Source organism: Oncorhynchus keta, chromosome 8 (assembly GCF_023373465.1).
Source record: "Oncorhynchus keta strain PuntledgeMale-10-30-2019 chromosome 8, Oket_V2, whole genome shotgun sequence".
Taxonomy (NCBI): Eukaryota; Metazoa; Chordata; class Actinopteri; order Salmoniformes; family Salmonidae; genus Oncorhynchus; species Oncorhynchus keta.
In genome coordinates this window covers 3,102,510-3,126,247 of record NC_068428.1, presented here as the reverse complement: position 1 = coordinate 3,126,247, position 23,738 = coordinate 3,102,510, and the positions used below count along the sequence as shown (strand labels likewise).

The window sequence follows — 23,738 nt, the reverse complement described above, 5'->3', positions numbered from 1 at the left end:
TCGCCATGGTTAAAAGCAGTACATAATCGTCTCTGGTGCTCCACTCTTTCATCACTGTGGTCTAATGGAGTTTCCATTAGAAGTAGATAGGCCTATAGCTTTTAATACTCCACTTGAGTCTCTTTTTCCCATCAACATGTGTTCCCCGATTAGTCTAAGGGTGTGTCCCAAATCGCACCCTATTCCCTATATAGTGCACTACTTTTGACCAGGGCCCATAGGGTAGTGCACTATATAGGGGAATATGGTGCCATTTGGGATGCGTATTATCCCACCCAGGCAAGCCCCTCCTTTTGGTTCTCTGTTGCCTAGGGGCTTGGAGCCGGTGCTGCTTAGTGGAGATGATTTGGAAGTGAAGCCATGTATGATTGATGATGTGTGTTCTCAGGCCTCTGTGTGTTGGCCGGGGCTTCACACAGACGAGGTAAGCAGAGCCGCTCTTGTTTTTGTTCTGAAACCCCTCACCTCCTAGGCAGGTGAAGTGAGACGGCTCGTGGAGGTCTGCCCGGAGGGAGGGGACATCGTCCAGCAACTGGCCAATCGGATCGCAGAGGACGGGGGCGCAGCACTGATTGTAGACTACGGGCACGGCGGGACCAAGACGGACACGTTCAGAGTACATACCATCATGTCTCCAACTTGGCCCATTTATCAGCAGGTTTTAATACGGTCTTGGTTTGTGTGTGTCTCTGACTTAGTGTGTATGGTAATGTGATTAGCCGAACAAGCCTCAGCGACAAGGAAACTGATGCAGGAAGCCGACATGCCTCTCTTGACCTTTGCTGGTGACACACGGAAATCAGGGTCAACTGCCCTCCAGTCCTGTTCCTCGTGCTCCACACTAACCTAGCCTCATCTGGCCCCTATTAAGAGGGGTGGGCTCTCACTGCATGGCTCTCTGGCTCTGGGACTCACTAAATTGTGTGATGAAAAGGTGGGCTGGAGGAGGTTCAAACAAGCGGCCCCCTCCTTCAAAAGACATGTGGCAGGGAACTGCACAATCCCATCTGTGAACAAGGCGTCCATGGTTCAGGACGGCTCACGCTTATGTCACAAGTGACTACATGAAGATATTATCAGCTGTTGCTTGTGAAAGGAAGCACCTGATTTGGAATAATAAAAAATAAAAACTAACAAATTAAGTCAAATGAAAATTTAACAATACACCAATAACAAACTATTGTAGTCATGCGTCATGTTGTCATAACACCAGACCGCCTCTCCTGTCCCCCACCCCCAGGGTTTCAAAGATCCTAAGCTCCATGATGTCTTAGCGTCCCCTGGCTCTGCTGACCTTACTGCTGACGTGGACTTCAGTTGCCTGATTAAGATGGCTAGAGCTACGGTGGTCTGCGTGGGGCCTGTCTGTCAAAGAGACTTCCTGAAAAATATGGGCATCGATACAAGCTTACAGGTGGGAAGAAACCCTGTGTTCACACAGCATTATTTCACTTATTTATACATGGGGCTAAGGTGACTATTGTATACTGAACAAAAATTTAAACCCAACATGTTAAGTGTTGGTCCCATGTTTCATGAGCTGAAATAAAAGATCCCAGAAATGTTCCTTGCGCCCAAAAAGTGCAAGGAACACATTTGTTTGTGAACACATTTGTTTACAAAGTGAGCATTTCGTACTTGGGTGAATCCTAGCAAAACCAGGACAAAAACAGTTGTTGTTTTTTGTCCTGGTTTCGTTACAAATTCACCCACAAATAAGTTTGCATCAGTTTCTTTCAAAGCAATACGTTAAATGGACATTCATGGTTTTCAACTGGCTGATCGGGGCTTTCAAGAGCACTTGGGATAAACGTTTTACTTTGCCCTCTACTCAATTAGCGTTGTCCAATTGCAATGTTGGGTTTCTCTTCAGGTTCTGCTGAGGAAATGTGCAGACCCGTCTATAAAGGCCGAGCTGATACAGGGCTATGACATGCTGACCAACCCCCAGAAGATGGGCGAGAGGTTCCAGTTCTTCACCATGCTCAACCACAGTCGGCTCACCAGGCCTGAGCAGTCCGAGGGGGGTGAGAAGATGGCCCCGGTTCCCAAGTAGGCCCCAACGCCCCTGCCTGTGGCTAGCTTCAGTGAGCTTGGCCCCTCGTGAAAAGCGTAGCCAGAGACCCACCATGGGTTCCAACAGAGACTGCACTGCAGAGGCTGTGAATATGAACTCGCCTGTGAAGACACTTAGAATTCGCACCCATGAATTTAGTACTATACCTTGATTATATACAAAAGACCTTCGGAAGCAATAGGGTTTGGTCTGAATTTAGTTTGAAAAGTTGAGCTTATGTGCTAATCAAATCTAGGAATGATGCACCCTGAGGGACGATGGCAACTGATGTCTTTCTTTATCATATATATATGTTAATTAAAGCAACATGTAATTCAGAGGGGTACGGAATGTAAATGTTCTCAGTCAGAAGAACGTCACCCCAGGTCACTGCGTTTCAAGCGTTAGGAATACAGCTCCGCTCTGCTCCTGTCTTTTGGAAGGAAACTATTAATGGGCCACGTGGTGCCTGGCTGCCTTAACATCTTGAACCAATTGGGTGAGCGTGGCGTTCGTAGATAGCATCCATGTCCCAACTGGCACCCTATTCCCTATGCAGTGCACTACTTTTGACCAGAGCCCTGGTCAAAGGTGGTGCACTACATAGGGCATAGGGTGCCATTTGGGATGCAAGTCAGCCACTCGCAGCATGCTGTGTTTTGCTCTGACAGGCTCGCCCTTGCTGCCCTAGTAGCAATTAAAAGAGACTATTACACAGGACTATCACCGTAGCCAAAATAACCAGCCAGTCCTACTGAAGGGAGGCTAATGTGAAGCTAAGATATTAAGGTCTTGATGATTAAAAGTCATCACACAACATTTTTCTTGTGTATATTATATAGCTGTACCATCTTTGTCTGGGAATCACATAATGCACAGAGTATTTTCCTTATTTTTATGTGATCATTTGATTAAGACTGAAAATATTTATGGTATTTAATCCAGTATATTTATACTTGGAAGGAACGTGTCGATTTCTGAGAAAGGCAACAGACATTTTTTTGTTTTCTGGGGCCTTCTGTTGGCCTCAACATGTGGTGCTATCATTACACAGCAGTAGTTAGCCATTTATTTTCTTCCCCAGCCACAAATTGCTCTGTTCATCTAACATATGGCACAATGAAATGTGACAGGCTCCACTGGCACTCTGTGACATTTGGTTTTAATTACACAGATTAGAGCCATAAAAAAAGAGCACCCAGTTCTTATGTTTCCAAATGGTACCCTATATAGTGCACTATGTGCCATTAAGAGCATGAATGGCAAAGACAAAATATTTAAGTGCCTTTGAATAGGGTATGTATGGTAGTAGGTGCCAGATGCACCGGTTTGTGTCAAGAACTGCAAAGATGCTGTTTTTTTTCATCGTCAACAGTTTCCCATGTGTATCAAGTATGGTTCACCACCCAAAAGACATCCAGCCAACTTGACACAACTGTGAGAAGTATTGGAGTGAACATGGGCCAGCATCCCTGTGGAACACTTTCGACACATTTACATTTACATTTAAGTCATTTAGCAGACGCTCTTATCCAGAGCGACTTACAAATTGGTGCATTCACCTTATGACATCCAGTGGAACAGCCACTTTACAATAGTGCATCTAAATCTTTTAAGGGGGGGGTGAGAAGGATTACTTTATCCTATCCTAGGTATTCCTTAAAGAGGTGGGGTTTCAGGTGTCTCCGGAAGGTGGTGATTGACTCCGCTGTCCTGGCGTCGTGAGGGAGTATAGACACCTTGTAGAGCCCATGCCCTGACTAATTAAGGCTGTTCTGAGTGCAAAAAAATTAGGACCAATTGTAAACGAGCTGCAAATGAAATGAGTACATTCTCTGCAGTACTTTCTGAGAAAATGTTTTATTAGATATGTCAATATTGAAATAAAGAAAAAAACTGACATCTGCCAATCCAGTGGCAACACAAACTACAAATGAATCTCAGGTTTAAGTCATTACCCTTCTACATGAACTTTGTATACTGAAAATACAGTATACTGTATGGCGAAGTTCAGAACGTTGTTTCACCGTCCAAAGTGATGGGTTGAGACCGAATTAGGCTGAGACCAAAGTAAGGAGAGGGAGAAGAAAACATATTGGTGTCTCACTTAAGTCACTTGGTGTTTTCACAAAAGTAAAATCTGCATTTTTTTGGCCCGGCGCACAGTCAATTAATTCTGCATTCATTCTTTTTACTCGTTCACTGTATGTTTTAACTGGGTATCCTGCGGTGAGCATGACAAGTCCCTACTATTTTATTTCTGATGGATTTGTATGTTATTAAGGCCATCACTCAATGAGACATGGTCAATTCGTGATTTAGGTTGGGATGGGAAAAACACTCTAAACACAGAGAAAATGTAACACGCACGCACACGGTATTGAAGGCATGGTAAGCCACGTTCCTCTTCTTCTCTCTATGACACATTTAGGATTTCTCTCTTCAGCAAACATGTTGCATTCATTGTATTATTACAGAGTACGGAGTAAATGTCTCTGCTGCTTTCTCTGTATCCTCCCATGCTTTCACTGTGCTCAGACGTTTGCCTACATCCCAAATGGCGCTCTATTCCCTATATAGGGAATAGCTCTGGTCAGAATTAGTGCACTGTATAGGGAATAGGGTGCCATTTGGGATGCATCCGTGGTGAATCTGCTGGACTACTTGGCTCTGCAGCCCTCTCACCGGACTACAGCAGTAGTTCTGGCCTTGGGTGGACCCAGTCAACACAACAGGACAAAGGACACAAGGAACAACAAGGTATTAGTCATGTAACGAAACAAGGAAGGGAAAGAAATAAGGCAAAGCTTTGAGAAGGCCCATCAGTTCTTGAACAAAAATCATACATTTGGTACTTGAAAAACATTTATCTACTATCTTTACTTCATTAAAAAATATAACATTTGTAAGCTAACGGTATGGCTGAGAGCAGAGAGTTAATATCTACAATTTCCTAGGCTTGGTTATCATTGAGCAATCATATCAATGTTTTTCTGACACTTAGCACTGTACTCCATTTAGATGACATCCAGAATGTTCGTAGTTATATATATATATTTTTAAAAAGGGTAGAATCCTTAAAATATAATTACTTCTATTAATTATATTTCTACAGGTAGAATTCTCAGGCTTGAGTTATCTTCATTTTTTTTTATCTGGCATTTTTCTAAGGAGGGATGATAAGACCGTGTGGAGCAGCTGCTGATTGGTTCACAACATCATTCAAGGCATCCAATAAGGGAGCCAAAGATTACAGTTACCTAAAAGTGCAAAAAAACATCTCACCGAATAAGCAAAATAAATATATATGTGGTCAGTGACCAGTTTATAAGGTACACCCATCTAGTACCGGGTCGGACCACCTTTGTCTCCAGAACAGCCTGAATTGTTTGGGAAATGAAAACGTTGCTCAATTGGTAACAAGGGATCTAACGTGTGCCTTGTTACCAATTGAGCAGCCTCTACTGTTGACACCAGACTGGATGGGCCTATGGTCTCATGCTTCTTACACCAAATCCTGACTCTGCAATCCACATGACGAAACAGGAACCGGGATTTGTTGGATGTTTTTCCACTCCTCAATTGTCCAGTGTTGGTGATCGCCTGCCCACTGAAGCCACTTCTTATTGTTTTTAGCTGATAGGAGTGAAACCCGGTGAGGTCGTCTGCTGTAATAGCCCATCCGTGACAAGGACAGACGAGTTGTGCGTTCCGAGATGCCGTTCTGCACACCACTGTTTGTACTGCACCGTTATTTGCCTCTTCATGGCCCGCCTGTTAGCTTGCACGATTCTTGCCATTCTCCTTCAAGCGCTCATCAACGAGCTGTTTTCGCCTACAGGACTACTGCTGGCTAGATGTTTTTCGTTTACCGTTCTCAGTAAACCCCAGACACTGTCGTGCGTGAAAAGCCCAGGAGAACGGACGTTTCTGAGATACCGGAACAGGCGTGCCAGGCACCGACAATCATACCCCACTCAAAGTTGCTTAGGTCACTCGTCTTACCCATTCTAACGTTTAAGCGAATAGTAACTGAATGTCTCGATGCCTGTCTACCTGCTTGATATAGCAAGTCACGGCCACGTGACTCACTGTCTGTAGGAGCGAACCATTTTTGTGAACGGGATGGTGTAGCTAATAAACTAGCCTCTGAGTGAATATCCACGGCGTTAGCATATTTTGTATTAAAAGGATACTACAGGAGATTGGAAATTAAGCCCTTTATCTACGTCCCCTGTCAGATTAACTCGTGGGTACCATTTTTATGTCTCTGCGTGCAGTTTGAAGGAAGTTGCTAACTACTGTTAGTGCATTTGCTAACTAGCGTAAGCGCAATGACTGGGAGTCTATGGTAACTGCTAGCATGCTAGTAGATTCCATAGACTACCAGGCATATCCCGCTAACGCTAGTTAGCATTGGCTTGCGAAAATACCTCTTACTTCCTTCATGCTTGATGAAGAGACATAAAAATGGTACCCACGAGATCATCTGACTCTTGGGAAGGAAAGTGCTTAATTGCAAAAATCCCAAAGTATCCCTTTAAATGTTCCAGTTCAATAGCATTACATAAAACCAATAGAAAGAAAAGTTTTCCAAAATTAGTACTCTCATGGTAAACTAACAATTGAATGTAGTCGTGACGATATTTCAAATACACATGTTAAACTAACAACATTAAAACAATATGCTATTGAAGCTGAAAAGCTTGACTGTTTCTCGGTCTCCAGGATTTGGTCTAAAGTAACCATATTTTATAGAAACCCCTTTTCTGGGTTGAAAGGCAGTGCAAATGTTTATTACTGTTGCTGGGGGAATCCCTATCTAACCAACCCACAAAGGTAATGTATGTCTTTCAGGCTCATGAGACACACTGTATATTATGGCTTGTAGAGAAAGCAGCCGGCGGAGAAAGAAGCCATGTCTCTGGAATGTGATGAAAACAAAACAACCTAAAGATACTCGATCATCACCCCCTCCCTCACAACACCATCGTGTGTTCCCATGTCATGGTACTGTACCACCCCACTGCTGCCTGTCCACTGCATCGCCTCCTGTCTGTTCCATGTAGTAGTGCACGATTACACCTTCATGCCCATACATGTAGGCTAATATATGCATCTCTGCCTGTTTAAGCTTACAGTCTCAGCCAGGAGTGGCAGGTTCCAGGGACCCAAGCACTAGCCATGAGACTCCGAGTCCCAGGATGCCCTGTGAACTCCTCCTGAAACACGTGCATCCTGCAGGCAGTCCTCCCGGCCACTAGGGGTCCTCCTCCATGTCGTCCAGATTGGGTGCCATGATGAAGTGCTTGGGGTAGTGCAGGCTTCTCTCGTCGGCGTACTCCTCCCAGCGGGTGTCGTCGCTCTCGTGGGTGATGTAGCGCTCCCCTCTGCGTGTCTCAAACTCCCGGAGGTCCAGCCACGTCTGATAATCCTGGAGGAGGGATGGGAAGCGTATAGGTTAAGTGTATTGTCATTAGCAAACTGCAAGAAGAAGCCTAGGAGAAGTAGCTTATCATAGATCCGCAGACATTTTTTTTATAACAGAGTGAACTGTGAACACCATAGAGATGTGTTGCATTTAAATGATGTGACGGACATGGTGTGACTGAAGGTAGCTCCTCCTAGTCAATGTCCAGGTGTGTTACCTGGAGCCAGGGGTGACTGAGAGACTTGTCCACACTGTAGCGCTTCCTCATCTTCACCTGGAGGAGGTTGTTGATCAGGTCTGTGGCTGTGAGTAGATGGACAAACATGCACAACATCAACATGAGAAACAAGGGAGATGGACAAACATGCACAACATCAACATGAGAAACAAGGGGATCTTTTTATCATTTCCATCCAGCACAAATTTTAGGATTTTTAATTAATTTATTTGCTCCCCAGTCTGGCCACAGACCTCCAGACAAGTGCACCTGATTTTATACACCTGTCAGTCAACGGGTGTGGCTGAAACAAAATTGTGAAGGGGTGTCCATATACTTTTGTATATAAGACGACCACTGTGGGGCAAAATCTCAGTATTTAGTCAGCCACCAATTGTGCAAGTTCTCATATGGTCGACTATAACTTTTTTGGCCATATGTGGAGTTTGCATCCAAAGAGTGTGACTGTTTGAGGTTGTGGACAGGTGTCTTGAATGGGGCCATAATGATAAAACAAGTTCAAACAGGTGCCATTAATACAGGTAACGAGTGGAGGACAGGTCCTGGGGAGCCAGTCTTCTCAAAGAAGAAGTTTGGGGATGTCTGTGAGAGCCAGAAATCTTGCTTGTTTGTAGGTGAACAAATACTTATTTTCCACCATAATTTGCAAATAAATTCATGAAAAATCCTACAATGTGATTTTCTGGATTTTTCTTTCTCATTTTGTCTGTCATAGTTGAAGTGTACCTATGATGAAAATTACAGGCCTCTCTCATCTTTTTAAGTGGGAGAACTTGCACAATTGGGGGCTGACTAAATACTTTTTTTGCCCCACTGTATAGTGTACATGGCTACCTCTAGGTTGAGTCAATTAGGACTACACAAATATTACGCTATTATCAGTCTCAAAGTAACCAAGAAAGTTACAAAGACACTTCCAAAGAGTTGAGCAGTAGGCTTTTTTTTCTGAGGGGAGAGACTGAAAAAGACCACACTGAGAAAGGTGAAGACCAACCACAGCGACCCTGGGAAACAGAAACTAAGGAGGTCTACTGGTCAACCCAATAGGAACACACGCCACATCCCAAATGGCACCCTTTTCCATTTACGGTGCACTACTTTTGACCAGAGCCCTATGGGCCTTATAGGGTGCCATTTGGGATGGAGCCACAGTCTAGTTTTGACCAGGAGTAAACCCCAAGAGATCACACTGTAAGTACACTGAGTGAGTCAACAGTGTATTTATCCTGTAATGGCCAATTACCCTGGTGATTACAGGGTTGGTGACTGTAAAAAGCGCCAGTGCATGACTATTGTCTAGAATCTACTTATAAAGCGAGAGTGCTATAGATGGCTCTCAAAATAAATGATCCATAATAGCAAAATTGGACATGTTGTAAAGAAGGGAAAAAACATGTATTTTTGATCATTAAAAAAAAACAGTGCGTTCTCAATGACACCGTATTCGCTATATAGTGCACTATAAAGGGAATACGGTGCCATTTGGGATGCACACACCCACTCGCTCTTACCCTCTCCAGAGATGTCCTTCCAGGGGTTGGGAGGGTACATGAAGGCAGCGTTGTGGATCTGGTCGTTGATGTCCTCGTCCTCGTTGAAGGGGAAGGTCCCGCTGAGGCTGACGTAAACGATCACGCCCACCGACCACATGTCCAGGGAACGGTTGTAGCCTTTACTGCGTAGGACCTCAGGCGCCAAGTAGGCGGGCGTGCCCACCACGGAGCGCCTGAACGACTTCTCGCCGATGATGCGAGCGAAGCCGAAGTCACAAAGCTTCACCTATAGGAACACACATAGGAACCAAGGTCATCCTTGTGCTGCCATTCCTTATGGGTAAGTTCCATTTTGAATGCTTTAGTAAGCAAAGTAATTATAAGTAATTGATCTGGTTAAATAAATCAAAATCACAATGAGCCCAATAGCCCAGTCTGCTTGTTGTGGTGGACAGGTCATGTACTCACCTGAGGGAAAGGCTCTGCGGAAGCCAGCAGAACATTCTCAGGCTTCAGGTCACAGTGAACAATGTTCTTAAAATGGAGATGCCTCAAAGCCACCAGGATCTGTGGGTCAGGAAGCACATGGGAAGACGTACTATTGGCTGAGCTGTGGTACTTGTCATTACAGTGGCTTACCAGTATTGTGTAATTATCTCTAGGGTACAGGAACAATTACACAGTAATAAAAACACTTTGCGTAAAGTGTTACTGTGATTCATTAGTATAAATGATATTTTTCTGTAACTGACCTGTGTGACTAGGAACTTGGTGAGACGCTCAGGGAGCTTGCTCTTCTCACTGGACAAGATCATCTCCAGCATGTCGCCATGGAGCTTCTCCATGACAACAAAGACCCGCTCGGGAGTCTCGAACATGCACTCCAGGTTGACGATCCCAGGATGGTGAAGGTTCTGACAGGCAAGGAGACAGGGATTTAATTAAATTCAAAATGTAATATTTATCCCTGACATGCAATTAGGGAGAAGGAGATCTAAGATATACCGAAACGTGTTCTCTATGTGCTTGGTGACAGATGACCTCCACTATGCATAGGATAGTGCTGCGCTCACATTAGATGTATTTTTTTTTTATTCAACTAAACAACACACTCCACAAATGGAGATATGTATATACCAGGGTCCACAGACGCACTTTGAAATCAGAAAAAGTACATAATTTCTTCAGAATAGCTCTTCAAGGGTCTAACCCGGGACTCCAAACTGGATCTCTACGTTTTACTAATGTTCTTCAGTGAAACTATAGCGAAACGTAGCTAACAATATTCAGATTCCCCAGGCTATCGGGGTCTAGACTGGCTGTGAAAGAGCCAGGCTTCGCAGTCCTTTGTCTACCTGGAGAATAGCCACCTCGTTCCTCAGCTGGCTCTCCTGCTTGGTAGGGAACCTCATCTTGTCGATGATTTTGATGGCCACATCTCTCCCAGTCTTTCTGTGTTTACCTAAGCATGGACATTACAAAAGATAAATCACAGGCTACTCCCTGCAGGCTGTTGCAAATGAACTGTCTGTATTTCTTCCTCTGTCTCCAACTATAGAATAGACCGACGGCGAGGAATTCCACTATTAAAAGTTTATTTGCAAAGCATACAAAGAAAAACAAGCTAGTAGCCTCCCTCTCCCTGTGAATTAAAGCCACTATAAAGAGAAGAAAACATGGCTGGATGGATGTACATGAAGCCAAAGTGAAGGGAACTCTGCTGCTACCACGCTCTCCAACCGAGGTGCATGAATTGAGGAGCAAACTGAAGTGAAGAGGAAATTCAGAAACTCTAAGGAAGACTGTGGAAGTTGATCAAATAAAATAGCGTTGTTACTGTTAAAAGCAACAAAAAAAAAACAAGCTCTTTTCAACTTCCACGGCCCTGAAGAGTTGCTGAATTTCCTTCCCACTTCACAATGTACATAAAGCCAATGGAACTACTGTAGAGTCAGTCTGACTTACCTCCATACACAATCCCAAACTGGCCCGACCCCAGGACCTCATCAGCAAAGATCTGGTAGACTGAACTGATGTCCTAAAAAAAAAGATAAAAAACATATTTCACTAAACAGACAATCCATCTAACATTTTGCAGACATTTTTAAATATTCCTAAATCACACAGTTATCAGGAATGCTTGTGGAGCTGTAGCTATACATATCTAATATGCGGTATTTGATATACACTTACCACATTCTCTGTGATCTGTGAGTTAGACACTGATATGCTGATTGAAAGGTCCTCTGAAGAGACAAGAACAATATTCTGTGAGGCTTTGGAAACAGTAAATGATCAAGCTCTATTTGAAGCAGGTCCAAGGAAAGGAAACATGATTATATTCTTAATTGTCAAAAGCTTGGACACACCTACTCATTCCAGGGTTTTTCTTTATCTTTGACTATTTTCTACATTGTAGAATAATAGTGAAGACATCCAAGCAACGAAATAACACATATGGGATCATGTAGTAACCAAGAAAGTGTTAAACAAATCTAAATATATTTTATGTTTGAGATTCTTCAAAGTATCCACAATTTGACTTAATGACAGGTTGGCATTCTCTCAACCAGCTTCATGAGGTAGTCACCTGGAATGCATTTCAATTAACAGGTGTGCCTAGTTAAAAGTTCATTTTTAAAAATGTCTTTCCTTCTTAATGTTTTTGAGTTGTGACAAGGTCTGGAGTGGTATCCTGACGATAGCCCTAAGACCAAGTCCATATCAAATAAGCAAAGAGAAATGACAGTCCATCATGACTTTAAGGCATGAAGGTCAGTCAATCCGGACAATTTCAAGATCTTTGAAAGTTTCTTCAAGTGCAGTCGTGAAAAACATCATGCTCTATGATGAAATTGGCTGTCATGAGGACTGATGAGGACCATAAACATGGTTCGGAGGACTGAGAAGAAAAATGCAGGAAACAGGGAGTTTCGGAATAAGTGAGGGTAGAAAATACCAAGGGGACCGAGGAATAACATAGGAATGTAATAGAAGTAGCACCAGACCCAGAGTTACCTCTGCTGCAAAGGATAAGTTCATTTGAGTTACCAGCCTCAGAAATTGCAGCCCAAATAAATGCTTCACAGAGTTCAAGTAACAGACACATCTCAACATCAACTGTTCTGAGGAGACTGTGTGAATCAGGCCTTCATGGTCGAATTTAGTGCAAAGAAACCATTACAAAAGGAAACCAATAATAAAACAAACACGAGCAATGGACATTAGACCAGTGGAAATCTGTCCTTTGGTCTGATGAGTCCAAATTTGAGATGTCTGGTTCCAACCGCCGTGTCTTTGTGAGACGCAGAGTAGGTGAACGGATGATCTCCGCATGTGTCGTTCCCACCGTGAAGCATGGAGGAAGAGATGTGATGGTGTGGGGGTGCTTTGCTGGTGACACTGTGATTTATTTAGAATTCAAGGCACAATTAACCAGCATGGCTACCACAGCATTCTGCAGCGATACACCATCCCATCTGGTTTGCAGTTATTTTTCAACAGGACAATGACCCAACACACCTCTAGGCTGTGTAAGGGCAATTTGACAAAGAAGGAGTAATGGAGTGCTGCACCAGATGACCTGGCCTCCACAATCACCCGACCTCAACCCAATTTCTGTACAGCACTTTGAGATATCAGCTGATGTACGAAGGGCTATATAAATACATTTGATTTGATTGATTTGAATTGAGATGGTTTGGTATGAGTTGGACCGCAGAGTGAAGGAAAAGCAGCCAACAAGTGCTCAGCATATGTGGGAACTCCTTCAAAACTGTTGGAAAAGCATTCCAGGTGAAGCTGGTTGAGAGAATGCCAAGCATGTGCAAAGCTGTCATCAAGGCAAACGGTGGCCACTTTGAAGAAACTAAAATATTAAATATATTTTTATTTGTTTTAACCCATTTTTGGTTAACGTGATTCCATTTGTGTTATTTCATAGTTTTGATGTCTTCACTATTATTCTACAATGTATAAAATAGTAAAAATAAATAAAAACCCTTGAGTAGGTGTGTCCAAACTTTTGACTGGTACTGTATATTTAAAGTAGATATGATGCTTAACTATTCAAGCTAAAGCAAGCACACACATTTTCTTCAGAAAATGTCCCTTTTGTAGTATACAGTACATTCGGAAAGTATTCAGACCCCTTGACTTTTTCCACATTTTGTTATGTTACAACCTCCAAAATTGATTAAATTGATTGAATTGTTTCCCCTCTATCAATCTACACAACAATAACCCATAATGACAAAGATTTTTTTTTTTGTCTATTAAAAATAAAAAACGGAAATCACATTTGCATAAGTATTCAGACCCTTTACTTAGTACTTTGTTGTAGCAACTTTGGCAGCATTTACAGCCTTACAGCTTATTGGGTATGACGCTACAAGCTTGGCACACCTGTATTTGGGGAGTTTCTCCCATTCTTTGCAGATCCTCTCAAGCTCTGTTAGATTGAATGGGGAGCGTTACTGCACAGCTATTTTCAGGTCTCCCCAGAGATGTTAGATCGGGTTCAAGTTCGGTCTCTGGCTGGGCCACTTAAGGACATTCAGAGACTTGTCCCGAAGCCACTCATGCGCTGTCTTGGCTGTGTGCTTAGGGCCCTTGTCATGTTGGAAGGTGAACCTTCACCCAGCCTGAGGTCCTGAGCGCATAGGAGAAGGTTTTCATCAAGGATCTCTCTGTACTTTGCTCCGTTCATCTTTCCCTCGATCCTGACTAGTCTCCCAGTCCCTGAAAAACCTCACCACAGCATAATGCTTCCACCACCATGCTTCACCGTAAGGATGGTGCCAGGTTTCCTTTAGATGGGACGCTTTGCATTTAGGCTAAAGAGTTCAATCTTGTTTTCATCAAAGCAGAGAATCTTGTTTCTCATGGTCTGAGAGTCCTTTAGGACCTTTTTGGCAAACTCCAAGCGGGCTGTCACAATCCTGTCTCGGAGCTCTTTGGACAATTCCTTCGACCTCATGGCTTAGTTTTTGCTCTAACATGCACTGTCATGTCCAGTCAATTGAATTTACCACCGGTGGACTCCAATCAAATTGTAGAAACATCTCAAGGATGATCAATGGAATCAGGATGCATCTGAACTCAATTTTAAAGGGTCTGAATACTTATGTAAATAAGGTATTTCTATCTTTTATTTTTAATAAATGAGAAAACATTTCTAAAAACCTGTGTTCACTTTGTCATTATGGGGTATTGTGTGTGGATTGATGAGGATTTTATTTTATTTGATCCATTTTAGAATATGGCTTAAAAAAATGTAAATGTGGAAAAAGGGAAGGGGTCTGAATACTTTCCGAATGCACTATATATTTTTATATGCTGTATGTAAAGAATAAGTACAAATCTATTTAGGTGAATGCCCAAAGCCTGTACTTTCAGTACATTTCCATTGGAGTTTCCATTGGTTCTGAACTCGGACTGATCTATACCAGCAGTCCGGTCCCAGAAGTGGGCCACCAAATACCAATCAGCTGGGTCACCCAAAGACTGGGCTTATGTAACACAATCCATATAAATATATCAAGCTGTCTGCACTGAATGCACAGGCCAGTGGAACAAAGGTGGCGTCCCAAATGGCACCCTATTCCCTATGTAGTGCACTACTTTGTAACTGAGTCACTATATTTTGGGAATATGTGCCATTTGGGACACAAGCAAAATGTTGATGCAAAATTGAACCCAAAGACCTCGACCAATAGAAACTATGTTTTAATTGGGCTTGAGGTAGGTAGGCCACTAGTTTGAACCCGTGAGAATAGGTAACCATCAAATAACCAAAGATCGCTAAGGGACAGATAGAAATTCACAGGGGGGAGGGGTGGTCCAAAATAGGTGAGGGGTGTCAAACTTTTTTTTTTTGCTTTGGGGAGGGTTGTCTGGTTTTTTATTGGGCACAGGGGAGGTTAGCGTGGTTTTTCCCTGGTTTACATTCGCTCTTCTGCTCGCATTTTCTCTATAAACAATGGCTTGACTTAGCGAAATGCTTGTGCTTCTAGTTCCGGCAGTGTAGCAATATCTAATAAGTATTATCTAACAATTTCCCAACATTTACCCAATACACACAAATCTAAGTAAAGGAACGGAATTAAGAATATATAAATATGTGGACGAGCAATCTCACAGCGGCATAGACTAATATACAGTAGAATAGCATAGAATGCAGTATATAAGGTTGAAGTCAGAAGTTTACATACACTTAGGTTGAAGTCATTAAAACTCATTTTTCAACCGCTCCACAAATATCTTCTTAACAAACTCTAGTTTTGGCAAGTCGGTTAGGGCCTCTACTTTGTGCATGACTCAAGTAATTTTTTCAACAATTGTTTACAGACAGATTATTTCACTTATAAATCACCGTATCACAATTCCAGTCGGTCAGAAGTTTACATATACTCAGTTGACTGTGCCTTAAAACAGCTTGGAAATGTTCAGAAAATGATGTCATGGCTTTAGAAGCCTCTGATAGGCTAATTGACATAATTTGAGTCAATTGGAGATGTATTTGTGGATGTATTTCACGGCCTACCTTCAAACTCAGTGCTTCTTTGCTTGACATCATGGGAAAATCAAAAGGTATCAGCCAAGGTCTACAAAAAATTGTAGACCTCCACAAGTATGGATCATCCTTCGGAGCAATTTCCAAATGCCTGAAGGTTCCACGTTCATCGGTATAAACAATAGTACAAAAGTATAAATACCATGGGACCACGTAGCCGTCATACTGCTCAGGAAGGAGACGCATTCTGTCTCCTAGAGATGAATGTACTTTGGTGCGACAACTGCAAATCAATACCAGAACAACAGCAAAGGACCTTGTGAAGATGCTGGTGAAAACAGGTACAAAAGTAACTATATCCACAGTAAAACGAGTAAAACGAGCAAGGAGAAGCCACTGCTCCAAAACCGCCATAAAAAAGCCAGACTATGGTTTGCAAATGCACATGGGGACAAAGATTGTACTTTTTGGAGAAATGTCCTCTGGTCTGATGAAACAAAAAAAGAACTGTTTGGCCATAATGATCATCGTTATGTTTGGAGGAAAAAGGGGGAGGCTTGCAAGCCGAAGAACACCATCCCAACCGTGAAGCACGGGGGTGGCAGCATCATGTTGTGGGGATGCTTTGCTGCAGGAGGGACTGGTGCACTTCACAAAATAGATGGCATCAAGAGGGAGGAAAATGATGTGGATATATTGAAGCAACATCTTAAGACATCAGTCAGGAAGTTAAAGCTTGGTCGCAAATGGTTCTTCCAAATGGACAATGACCCCAAGCATACTTCCAAAGTTGTGGCAAGGACAACAAAGTCAAGGTATTGGAGTGGCCATCACAAAGCCCTGACCTCAATCCTATAGAAGATTTGTGGGTAGAACTGAAAAAGCGTGTGTGAGTAAGGAGGCCTACAAACCTGACTCAGTTACACCAGCTTTGTCAGGAGGAATGGGCCAAAATTCACCCAACTTATTGTGGGAAGCTTGTGGAAGGCTACACAAAATGTTTGACCCAATTTAAACAATTTAAAGGCAATGCTACCAAATACTAGTTGAGTGTATGTAAACTTCTGACCCACTGGGAATGTGATGAAAGAAATAAAAGCTGAAATAAATCATTCTCTCTACTATTATTCTGACATTTCACATTCTTAAAATAAAGTGGTGATCCTAACTGACCTAAGACAGAGAATTTATATTAGGTAGGCTAGTTGAGGACAAGTTCTCATTTACAACTGTGACCTGGCCAAGATAAAGCATAGCAGTGTGAACAGACAACACAAAGTTACACATGGAGTAAACAATTAACAAGTCAATAACACAGTAGAAAAAAAGAAAAAAAGAGAGTCTATATACATTGTAAGCAAAAGGCATGAGGAGGTAGGCGAATAATTACAATTTTGCAGATTAACACTGGAGTGATAAATGATCAGATGGTCATGTACAGGTAGAGATACTGGTGTGCAAAAGAGCAGAAAAGTAAATAAATATAAACATTATGGGGATGAGGTAGTTAAATTGGGTGGGCTATTTACCGATTAGACTATGTACAGCTGCAGCGATCGGTTAGCTGCTCAGATAGCAGATGTTTGAAGTTGGTGAGGGAGATAAAAGTCTCCAACTTCAGCGATTTTTGCAATTCGTTCCAGTCACAGGCAACAGAGAACCGGAATGAAAGGCGGCCAAATGAGGTGTTGGCTTTAGGGATGATCAGTGAGATACACCTGCTGGAGCGCGTGCTACGGGTGGGTGTTGCCGTCGTGACCAGTGAACTGAGATAAGGCGGAGCTTTACCTAGCATGGACTTGTAGATGACCTGGAGCCAGTGGGTCTGGCGACGAATATGTAGCGAGGGCCAGCCGACTAGAGCATACAAGTCGCAGTGGTGGGTGGTATAAGGTGCTTTAGTAACAAAACGGATGGCACTGTGATAAACTGCATCCATTTTGCTGAGTAGAGTACTGGAAGCTATTTTGTAGATGACATCGCCGAAGTCGAGGATCGGTAGGATAGTCAGTTTTACTAGGGTAAGTTTGGCAGCGTGAGTGAAGGAAGCTTTGTTGCGGAATTGAAAGCCGACTCTAGATTTGATTTTAGATTGGAGATGTTTGATATGAGTCTGGAAAGAGAGTTTACAGTCTAGCCAGACACCTAGGTACTTATAGATGTCCACATATTCTAGGTCGGAACCATCCAGGGTGGTGGTGCTAGTCGGGCGTGCGGGTGCAGGCAGCGAACGGTTGAAAAGCATGCATTTGGTTTTACTAGTATTTAAGAGCAGTTGGAGGCCACGGAAGGTTTGTTGTATGGTTTTGAAGCTCGTTTGGAGGTTAGATAGCACAGTGTCCAAGGAAGAGCCGAAAGTATACAGAATGGTGTCGTCTGCGTAGAAGTGGATCAGGGAATTGCCCGCAGCAAGAGCAACATCATTGATATATACAGAGAAAAGAGTCGGCCCGAGAATTGAACCCTGTGGCACCCCCATAGAGACTGCCAGAGGACCGGACAACATGCCCTCCGATTTGACACACTGAACTCTGTCTGCAAAGTAGTTGGTGAACCAGGCAAGGCAGTCATTAGAAAATCCAAGGCTACTCAGTCTGCCGATAAGAATATAGTGATTGACAGAGTCGAAAGCCTTGGCCAGGTCGATGAAGACGGCTGCACAGTACTTTTATCTTTTATCTTTTATCGATGGCGGTTATGATATCGTTTAGTACCTTGCGCGTGGCTGAGGTGCACCCATGACCGGCTCGGAAACCAGATTAAATGTCAGGAATTTTGAAAAACTGAGTTTAATGTATTTGGCTACGGTGGATGTACACTTCAGATTTCAATTGTACATATGAGATGAGTAATGCAAGATATGTAAACATTATTAAAGTGGCCAATAATTTCAAGTCTGTATGTAGGCAGCAGCCTCTCTTTGCTAGTGATGGCTATTTAACAGTCTGATGGCCTTGAGATTGAAGCCGTTTTTCAGTCTCTCGGCCCTCTCTTTGATGCACCTGTATTGACCTCACCTTCTGGATGATAGCGGAGTCAATAGGCAGTGTCTCGGGTGGTTGTTGTCCTTGATGATATTTTCGACCTTCCTGTGACATTGGGTGCTGTAGATGTCCTGGAGGGCAGGTAGTTTGCCCCCGGTGATGCGTTGTGTGGACTGCACCACCCTCTGGAGAGCCCTGCGGTTGTGGGTGGTGCAGTTGCCGTATCAGGCGGTGAACAGCCCAACAGGATGCTCTCAATGGTGCATCTGTAAACACCTGTGAGGGTTTTTTAGGTGACAAGCCAAATGTCTTCAGCCTCCTGAGGTTGAAGAGGCGCTGTTGCGCCTTCTTCACCACACTGTCTGTGTGGGTGGACTATTTAAGTTTGTCAGTGATGTGTACGCCGAGGAACTTAAAACTTTCCACCTTCTCCACTGCTGTCCCATCGATGTGGATGGGGGGTGGGGGGATGCTCCCTCTGCTGTTTCCTGAAGTCCACAATCATCTCCTTTGTTTTGTTGACATTTGGAGATTGTCAAGCCAAGGCTTCGATACTGGGTAAGCCTACAAGGTGATGCATTTTCTGTTTGTCGAGATTGATATAGTCCATTTATTCTGGGGTTGAAAACGCAAACCATGATATTGAAGTTCCCAAAGTTGGTATGCTTTGTTTATTGGTTGGGGTGTATTGGCACAGAAAGCTATTGGTGTTTTTCTTTTTGGCATATATTTTATATAATTATAAATATGGTATCAAAATGTTGAACATCTGATTCCCCCCTAGTTGATCATTGTCTGCAGCCGGCTCGAAATGTAGTGTTATGAAATAGACAGGGAGAGTGAGCCTGTACGTGGTGGTCGGCAAACCCTCAACCTTGTGGCCCGTAGACCTGCGTGGCATCAACTTTGCCACTTCAGCATGCTTTTGTGACAAAATCAATATCCAAGTTTATTCATTTATTTATTTTACCTTTATTTAACCAGGCAAGTCAGTTAAGAACAAATTCTTATTTTCAAGGACGGCCTAGGAACAGTGGGTTTAACTGGTCTAGGAACAGTGGGTTAACTGGTCTAGGAACAGTGGGTTAACTGGTCTAGGAACAGTGGGTTAACTGGTCTAGGAACAGTGGGTTAACTGGTCTAGGCACAGTGGGTTAACTGGTCTAGGAACAGTGGGTTAACTGGTCTAGGAACAGTGGGTTAACTGGTCTAGGAACAGTGGGTTAACTGGTCTAGGAACAGTGGGTTAACTGGTCTAGGAACAGTGGGTTAACTGGTCTAGGAACAGTGGGTTAACTGGTCTAGGAACAGTGGGTTAACTGCCTGTTCAGGGTTCAGAATGACAGATTTGTTCCTTGTCAGCTCAGGGGTTTGAACTTACAACCTTCCGGTTACTAGTCCAACGCTCTAACCACAAGGTCGCTACAGTTATTATTATTTGTGGTCGGTCGTAAACATTATTTTCAGTTAATTCTATGAGGGGGGAGGGTGATTAATTTATTTTACAGTATAAGGGAGGGTCATGTGAAAGAATTTTTTACATTGGGGAGAGGGGTGCATTTTTCTATGACATGTTGAGTTGCACCAGCCCCTCCCCCCAGCAAATGTTGATCTGTCCCTAATTGACTCACATTGTACTCCATTGTGTGACCACAAATTGTTTCGCTGAGTTGAACTCAATTACACTGAACAAAAATATAAACGCAATATAAATGCTCATGTTCCATGAGCTGAAATAAAAGATCCCAGAAAAGTTCCAAGCTTATTTCTCTCAAATGTTGTACAGAAATTAGTTGACATCCCTGTTAGTGAGTATTTCTCCTTTGCCAAGATAATCCATCCACCTGACAGGTGTGGCATATCAAGAAGCTGATTAAACAGCATGATCATCACACAGGTGCACCTTGTGCTGGGGACAATAAAATACCACTCTAAAATGTGCAGTTTTGTCACACAACACAATGCCACAGATGTCTCAAGTTTTGAGGAAGCGTGAAATTGGCATGCTGACTGCAGGAATGTCCACCAGAGCTGTTGCCAGAGAATTGAATGTTCATATCTCTACCATAACCCGCCTCCAACGTCGTTTTAGAGAATTTGGCAGTACGTCCAACCGGCAACACAACCGCAGACCACGTGTAACCACTCCAGCCCAGGACTTCCACATTCGGCTTCTTCACCTGCGGGATCATCTGAGACCAGCCACCCGAGGCAAATGGTGGTCACACCAGATACTGACTGGTTTTCTGATCCACGCCCCTACCTTTAAAAAAAATAAGTATCTGTGACCAACAGATGCATATCTGTAATCCCAGTCCTGTGAAATCCATAGATTAGGGCCTACTGAATTTATTTCAATTGACTGATTTCCTTATATGAACTGTAGCTCAGTTTATATTTTATTTCAGTGTATGTTGTCACTCTCTATCAATTCATTAATGGCAGGAATTTTCATATCACTTATCACAGCCAGAGATAAATCCAAAAGGGCTCAGAAATCCTCATATCCCTTAAATCGCCTTAAAATGCCGCCATTTCATTTTCCAGTAATAGACTTTGAGCCGGCAGCGGGAGGCCACAGTGGAGTCCCTCTGTGTTTTCCAAAATACACTCAAGCTCCGCACGCACGCGCACGCACGCACGCACGCACGCACGCACGCACGCACGCACGCACGCACGCACGCACACACACACACACACACACACACACACACACACACACACACACACACACACACACACACACACACACACACACACACACACACACACACACGACCATTACGTGACATTACATTTCACTCATCTCCTCAGCAGATCTCAATCACATTTGCAGAAGGGTTCCCACTCTACTCACTGTGATCCTTGCCCTGTCCATGGCCAGTGCAGACGCTGGGTTGGGGAGTGACAGGCATCAGCGCCTGCCGGATGGCCTTCTCCCAGCCCTGGGCCACCTCTAGCCCCACGCCGGTGGCGGCCAGGGCAGGGTTATGGAATTGACCGCTGTTATTCTCCCCAACGTAGTAGACCATGGTGGAGGTGATGATCTCGAAGCAGTGAGGGTTGCTGCCCTGGGCCAGGCTGTGGAAGTCCTGCACCTGCTCCACCTGTAGGATCTCTGACAGCGGGATCTCCTGAGGATGGGGTCAGATGAGCAGCTCAAAGGTCACCAAAGGTCACAACGAATTGTCAGCCAATCAAACGACCCGTGAGGCTGAGGTTCCTCCAATCAGTTGCTAAAAAGTGGGTTTCCAGGAACTAATACACCTACAGCATAGGGTCCTAACTGTCCCACCTTTACTAGCTCCCCCTCTCTCCTTTCCTCTGCTATGGCCTCTCCTTACTCTCTGACAGCCTTTAAGGAATGAAGTGTGTTGGGCTTTTCAAGTCCAATTTAACATTCCGCCTTCTTTCCTCTGTTGTAGCCGAGCGGGACAACACACCCACAAGGTGAAAAAAACATCTGAAAGAGAGAGAGAGGAGTGGAACTGCTCTGCTGCTGGCCAGCCAATCGTCTCTCAGTCAGCCCAGTCTGCTGCGCCCGCCTGGGCCCCTCCACGCCTCTGTCGCCAGTATCAGAAGAACTGCTTGTGGTTTGCTGAGTGCGCCACATGACAGGGCGCTCCGCCGGGCCGGGGGGAAGCAAATCGCTCCCCTGATTAAAAGGCAGGACGTGCCTCCCCAATCTGGGCACAAGGCATGCTGGCAGCCTGCCAGGCAGGGAGGGAGCAGCAGCCAGAGACACCACAGGGAAGCCCCCCGGTCCTGGTGCTGACTATCCGCCACAAGAGGAGCAGGCTTAGCCACAGGGCTCTCTCCTACTCCACCTCTTTCTCCCTTCCCCTCTCTTTTTACATCTCTCTCAATCCCTTTCACTCCATCTCTCGCTTTTCCCATCTTACTTAGTACCTCCCTCTCTACCTCTCTCTCACTACCTCTCTCTCTACCTCTCTCTAACTCTCTCACTACCTCTCTCTCTCTCTCTCTCTCTCTCTCTCTCTCTCTCTCTCTCTCTCTCTCTCTCTCTCTCTACCTCTCTTTCTCTACCTCTCTCTGTCACTACCTCTCTCTACCTCTCTCTCACTACCTCTCTCTACCGCTCTCTCTACCTCTCTCTCACTACCTCTCGCTCACTACCTCTCTCTACTGCTCTCTCTACCTCTCTCTCTACCTCTTGCTCTCTCTCTCACTCATACTACCTCTCTCTCTACCTCTCTCTCTCTGTCTCCCTCCGAGATCTTCAAAGGATTAGTGATATTCTGAGGGGCTCAATAGGTCACATGCAAAAAATAACATGAAGGGAGGAGAGAATAGAGAGGAAAAATATAGCCTTGCCTGTCTGTCTGTCCTAAAATAACACCACAAAACATGACTAAAATGTTCACTTCATAAATAGAAAACAATTACCGGTATGACAGGACTTTCTAGCTTGTCTCAGAGCCTCACGCTACAGACTTGTCTTTTTATTTGAGTAATGTCTTATTTTGTCTGTGTAACTGCTATAATTGGACAGGGAAGGTATAATGAGAGACGCACTACCTTGTAATACTTGGATCCCGTTTCGTTCTGCAGCAGGGTCAGACACTTGCTATCAAGCCTCCAGTAATGCCTCTTCCTCTGGAAACGGATAAAAGCAGTGAGTTATCATCAAGAACTCTGAAACCAATATCATCTCTATACAGACTATTGATTAAAGACTATTGATTAAAGAATATGTGTGCATCCCAAATAGCACCCTATTCCCTATGCAGTGCACTACTTTTGACCAGGACCTATTCGGGCTCCAGTCAACGCCAGTGCACTACAAAAGGGAACAGGGTGCCATTTGGGATTCAGCTAATACGACAATCCAGGGTTATAAACGAGGTTTCTCACCATGTTGTCTCGGCTGGTGTAGTGGACCATCCACCCCTCCCGAACCATGGTTGAGCTCTTCCGCTTGGTTTGTTTTATGGACTGAACCACCCGCATTAGGGGGATGAAAGTGCTCGTCATGGGGCTACACAAAGTGTCAAGAGCTCG

General features: G+C 43.9%; 2 protein-coding genes across 2 annotated transcripts in view; one reads left to right on the top strand and one right to left on the bottom strand.

Moving 5' to 3' along the window:
* Positions 1–244: 244 nt before the first annotated feature.
* Positions 245–2,826, top strand: LOC118386569 (protein arginine methyltransferase NDUFAF7, mitochondrial-like). Its single transcript, XM_035774268.1, has 4 exons — positions 245–424; positions 473–616; positions 1,241–1,414; positions 1,874–2,826. Exons 1-4 carry the CDS (start codon positions 245–247, stop codon positions 2,054–2,056), a joined length of 681 nt encoding a protein of 226 aa, XP_035630161.1. The 3' UTR covers positions 2,057–2,826.
* Positions 2,827–3,897: 1,071 nt separating this feature from the next.
* Positions 3,898–23,738, bottom strand: part of LOC118386686 (serine/threonine-protein kinase D3-like) — a 50,270-nt gene continuing 30,429 nt past the window's right edge. Inside the window, exons 9-19 of the mRNA XM_035774415.2 lie at positions 23,592–23,715; positions 23,256–23,333; positions 21,574–21,850; positions 11,412–11,464; positions 11,184–11,256; positions 10,574–10,680; positions 9,971–10,132; positions 9,687–9,785; positions 9,237–9,504; positions 7,705–7,790; positions 3,898–7,490 (exon numbers count right to left, since the gene is read on the bottom strand). Coding sequence (XP_035630308.1) covers positions 7,317–7,490; positions 7,705–7,790; positions 9,237–9,504; positions 9,687–9,785; positions 9,971–10,132; positions 10,574–10,680; positions 11,184–11,256; positions 11,412–11,464; positions 21,574–21,850; positions 23,256–23,333; positions 23,592–23,715 — 1,501 coding nt within the window. The 3' untranslated portion in view covers positions 3,898–7,316. The remainder of the gene's footprint in view (positions 7,491–7,704; positions 7,791–9,236; positions 9,505–9,686; positions 9,786–9,970; positions 10,133–10,573; positions 10,681–11,183; positions 11,257–11,411; positions 11,465–21,573; positions 21,851–23,255; positions 23,334–23,591; positions 23,716–23,738) is intronic.

What these genes read in the sequence shown, in the direction of transcription:
- LOC118386569 (XM_035774268.1), top strand. Translation starts at nt 245, where the DNA reads ATGGTGCCATTTGGGATGCGTATTATCCCACCCAGGCAAGCCCCTCCT. An exon ending in CCAAGACGGACACGTTCAGA is followed by an intron (nt 617 to 1,240) that starts GTACATACCATC and finishes CCCCACCCCCAG; the next exon opens with GGTTTCAAAGATCCTAAGCT. An exon ending in GCATCGATACAAGCTTACAG is followed by an intron (nt 1,415 to 1,873) that starts GTGGGAAGAAAC and finishes GTTTCTCTTCAG; the next exon opens with GTTCTGCTGAGGAAATGTGC.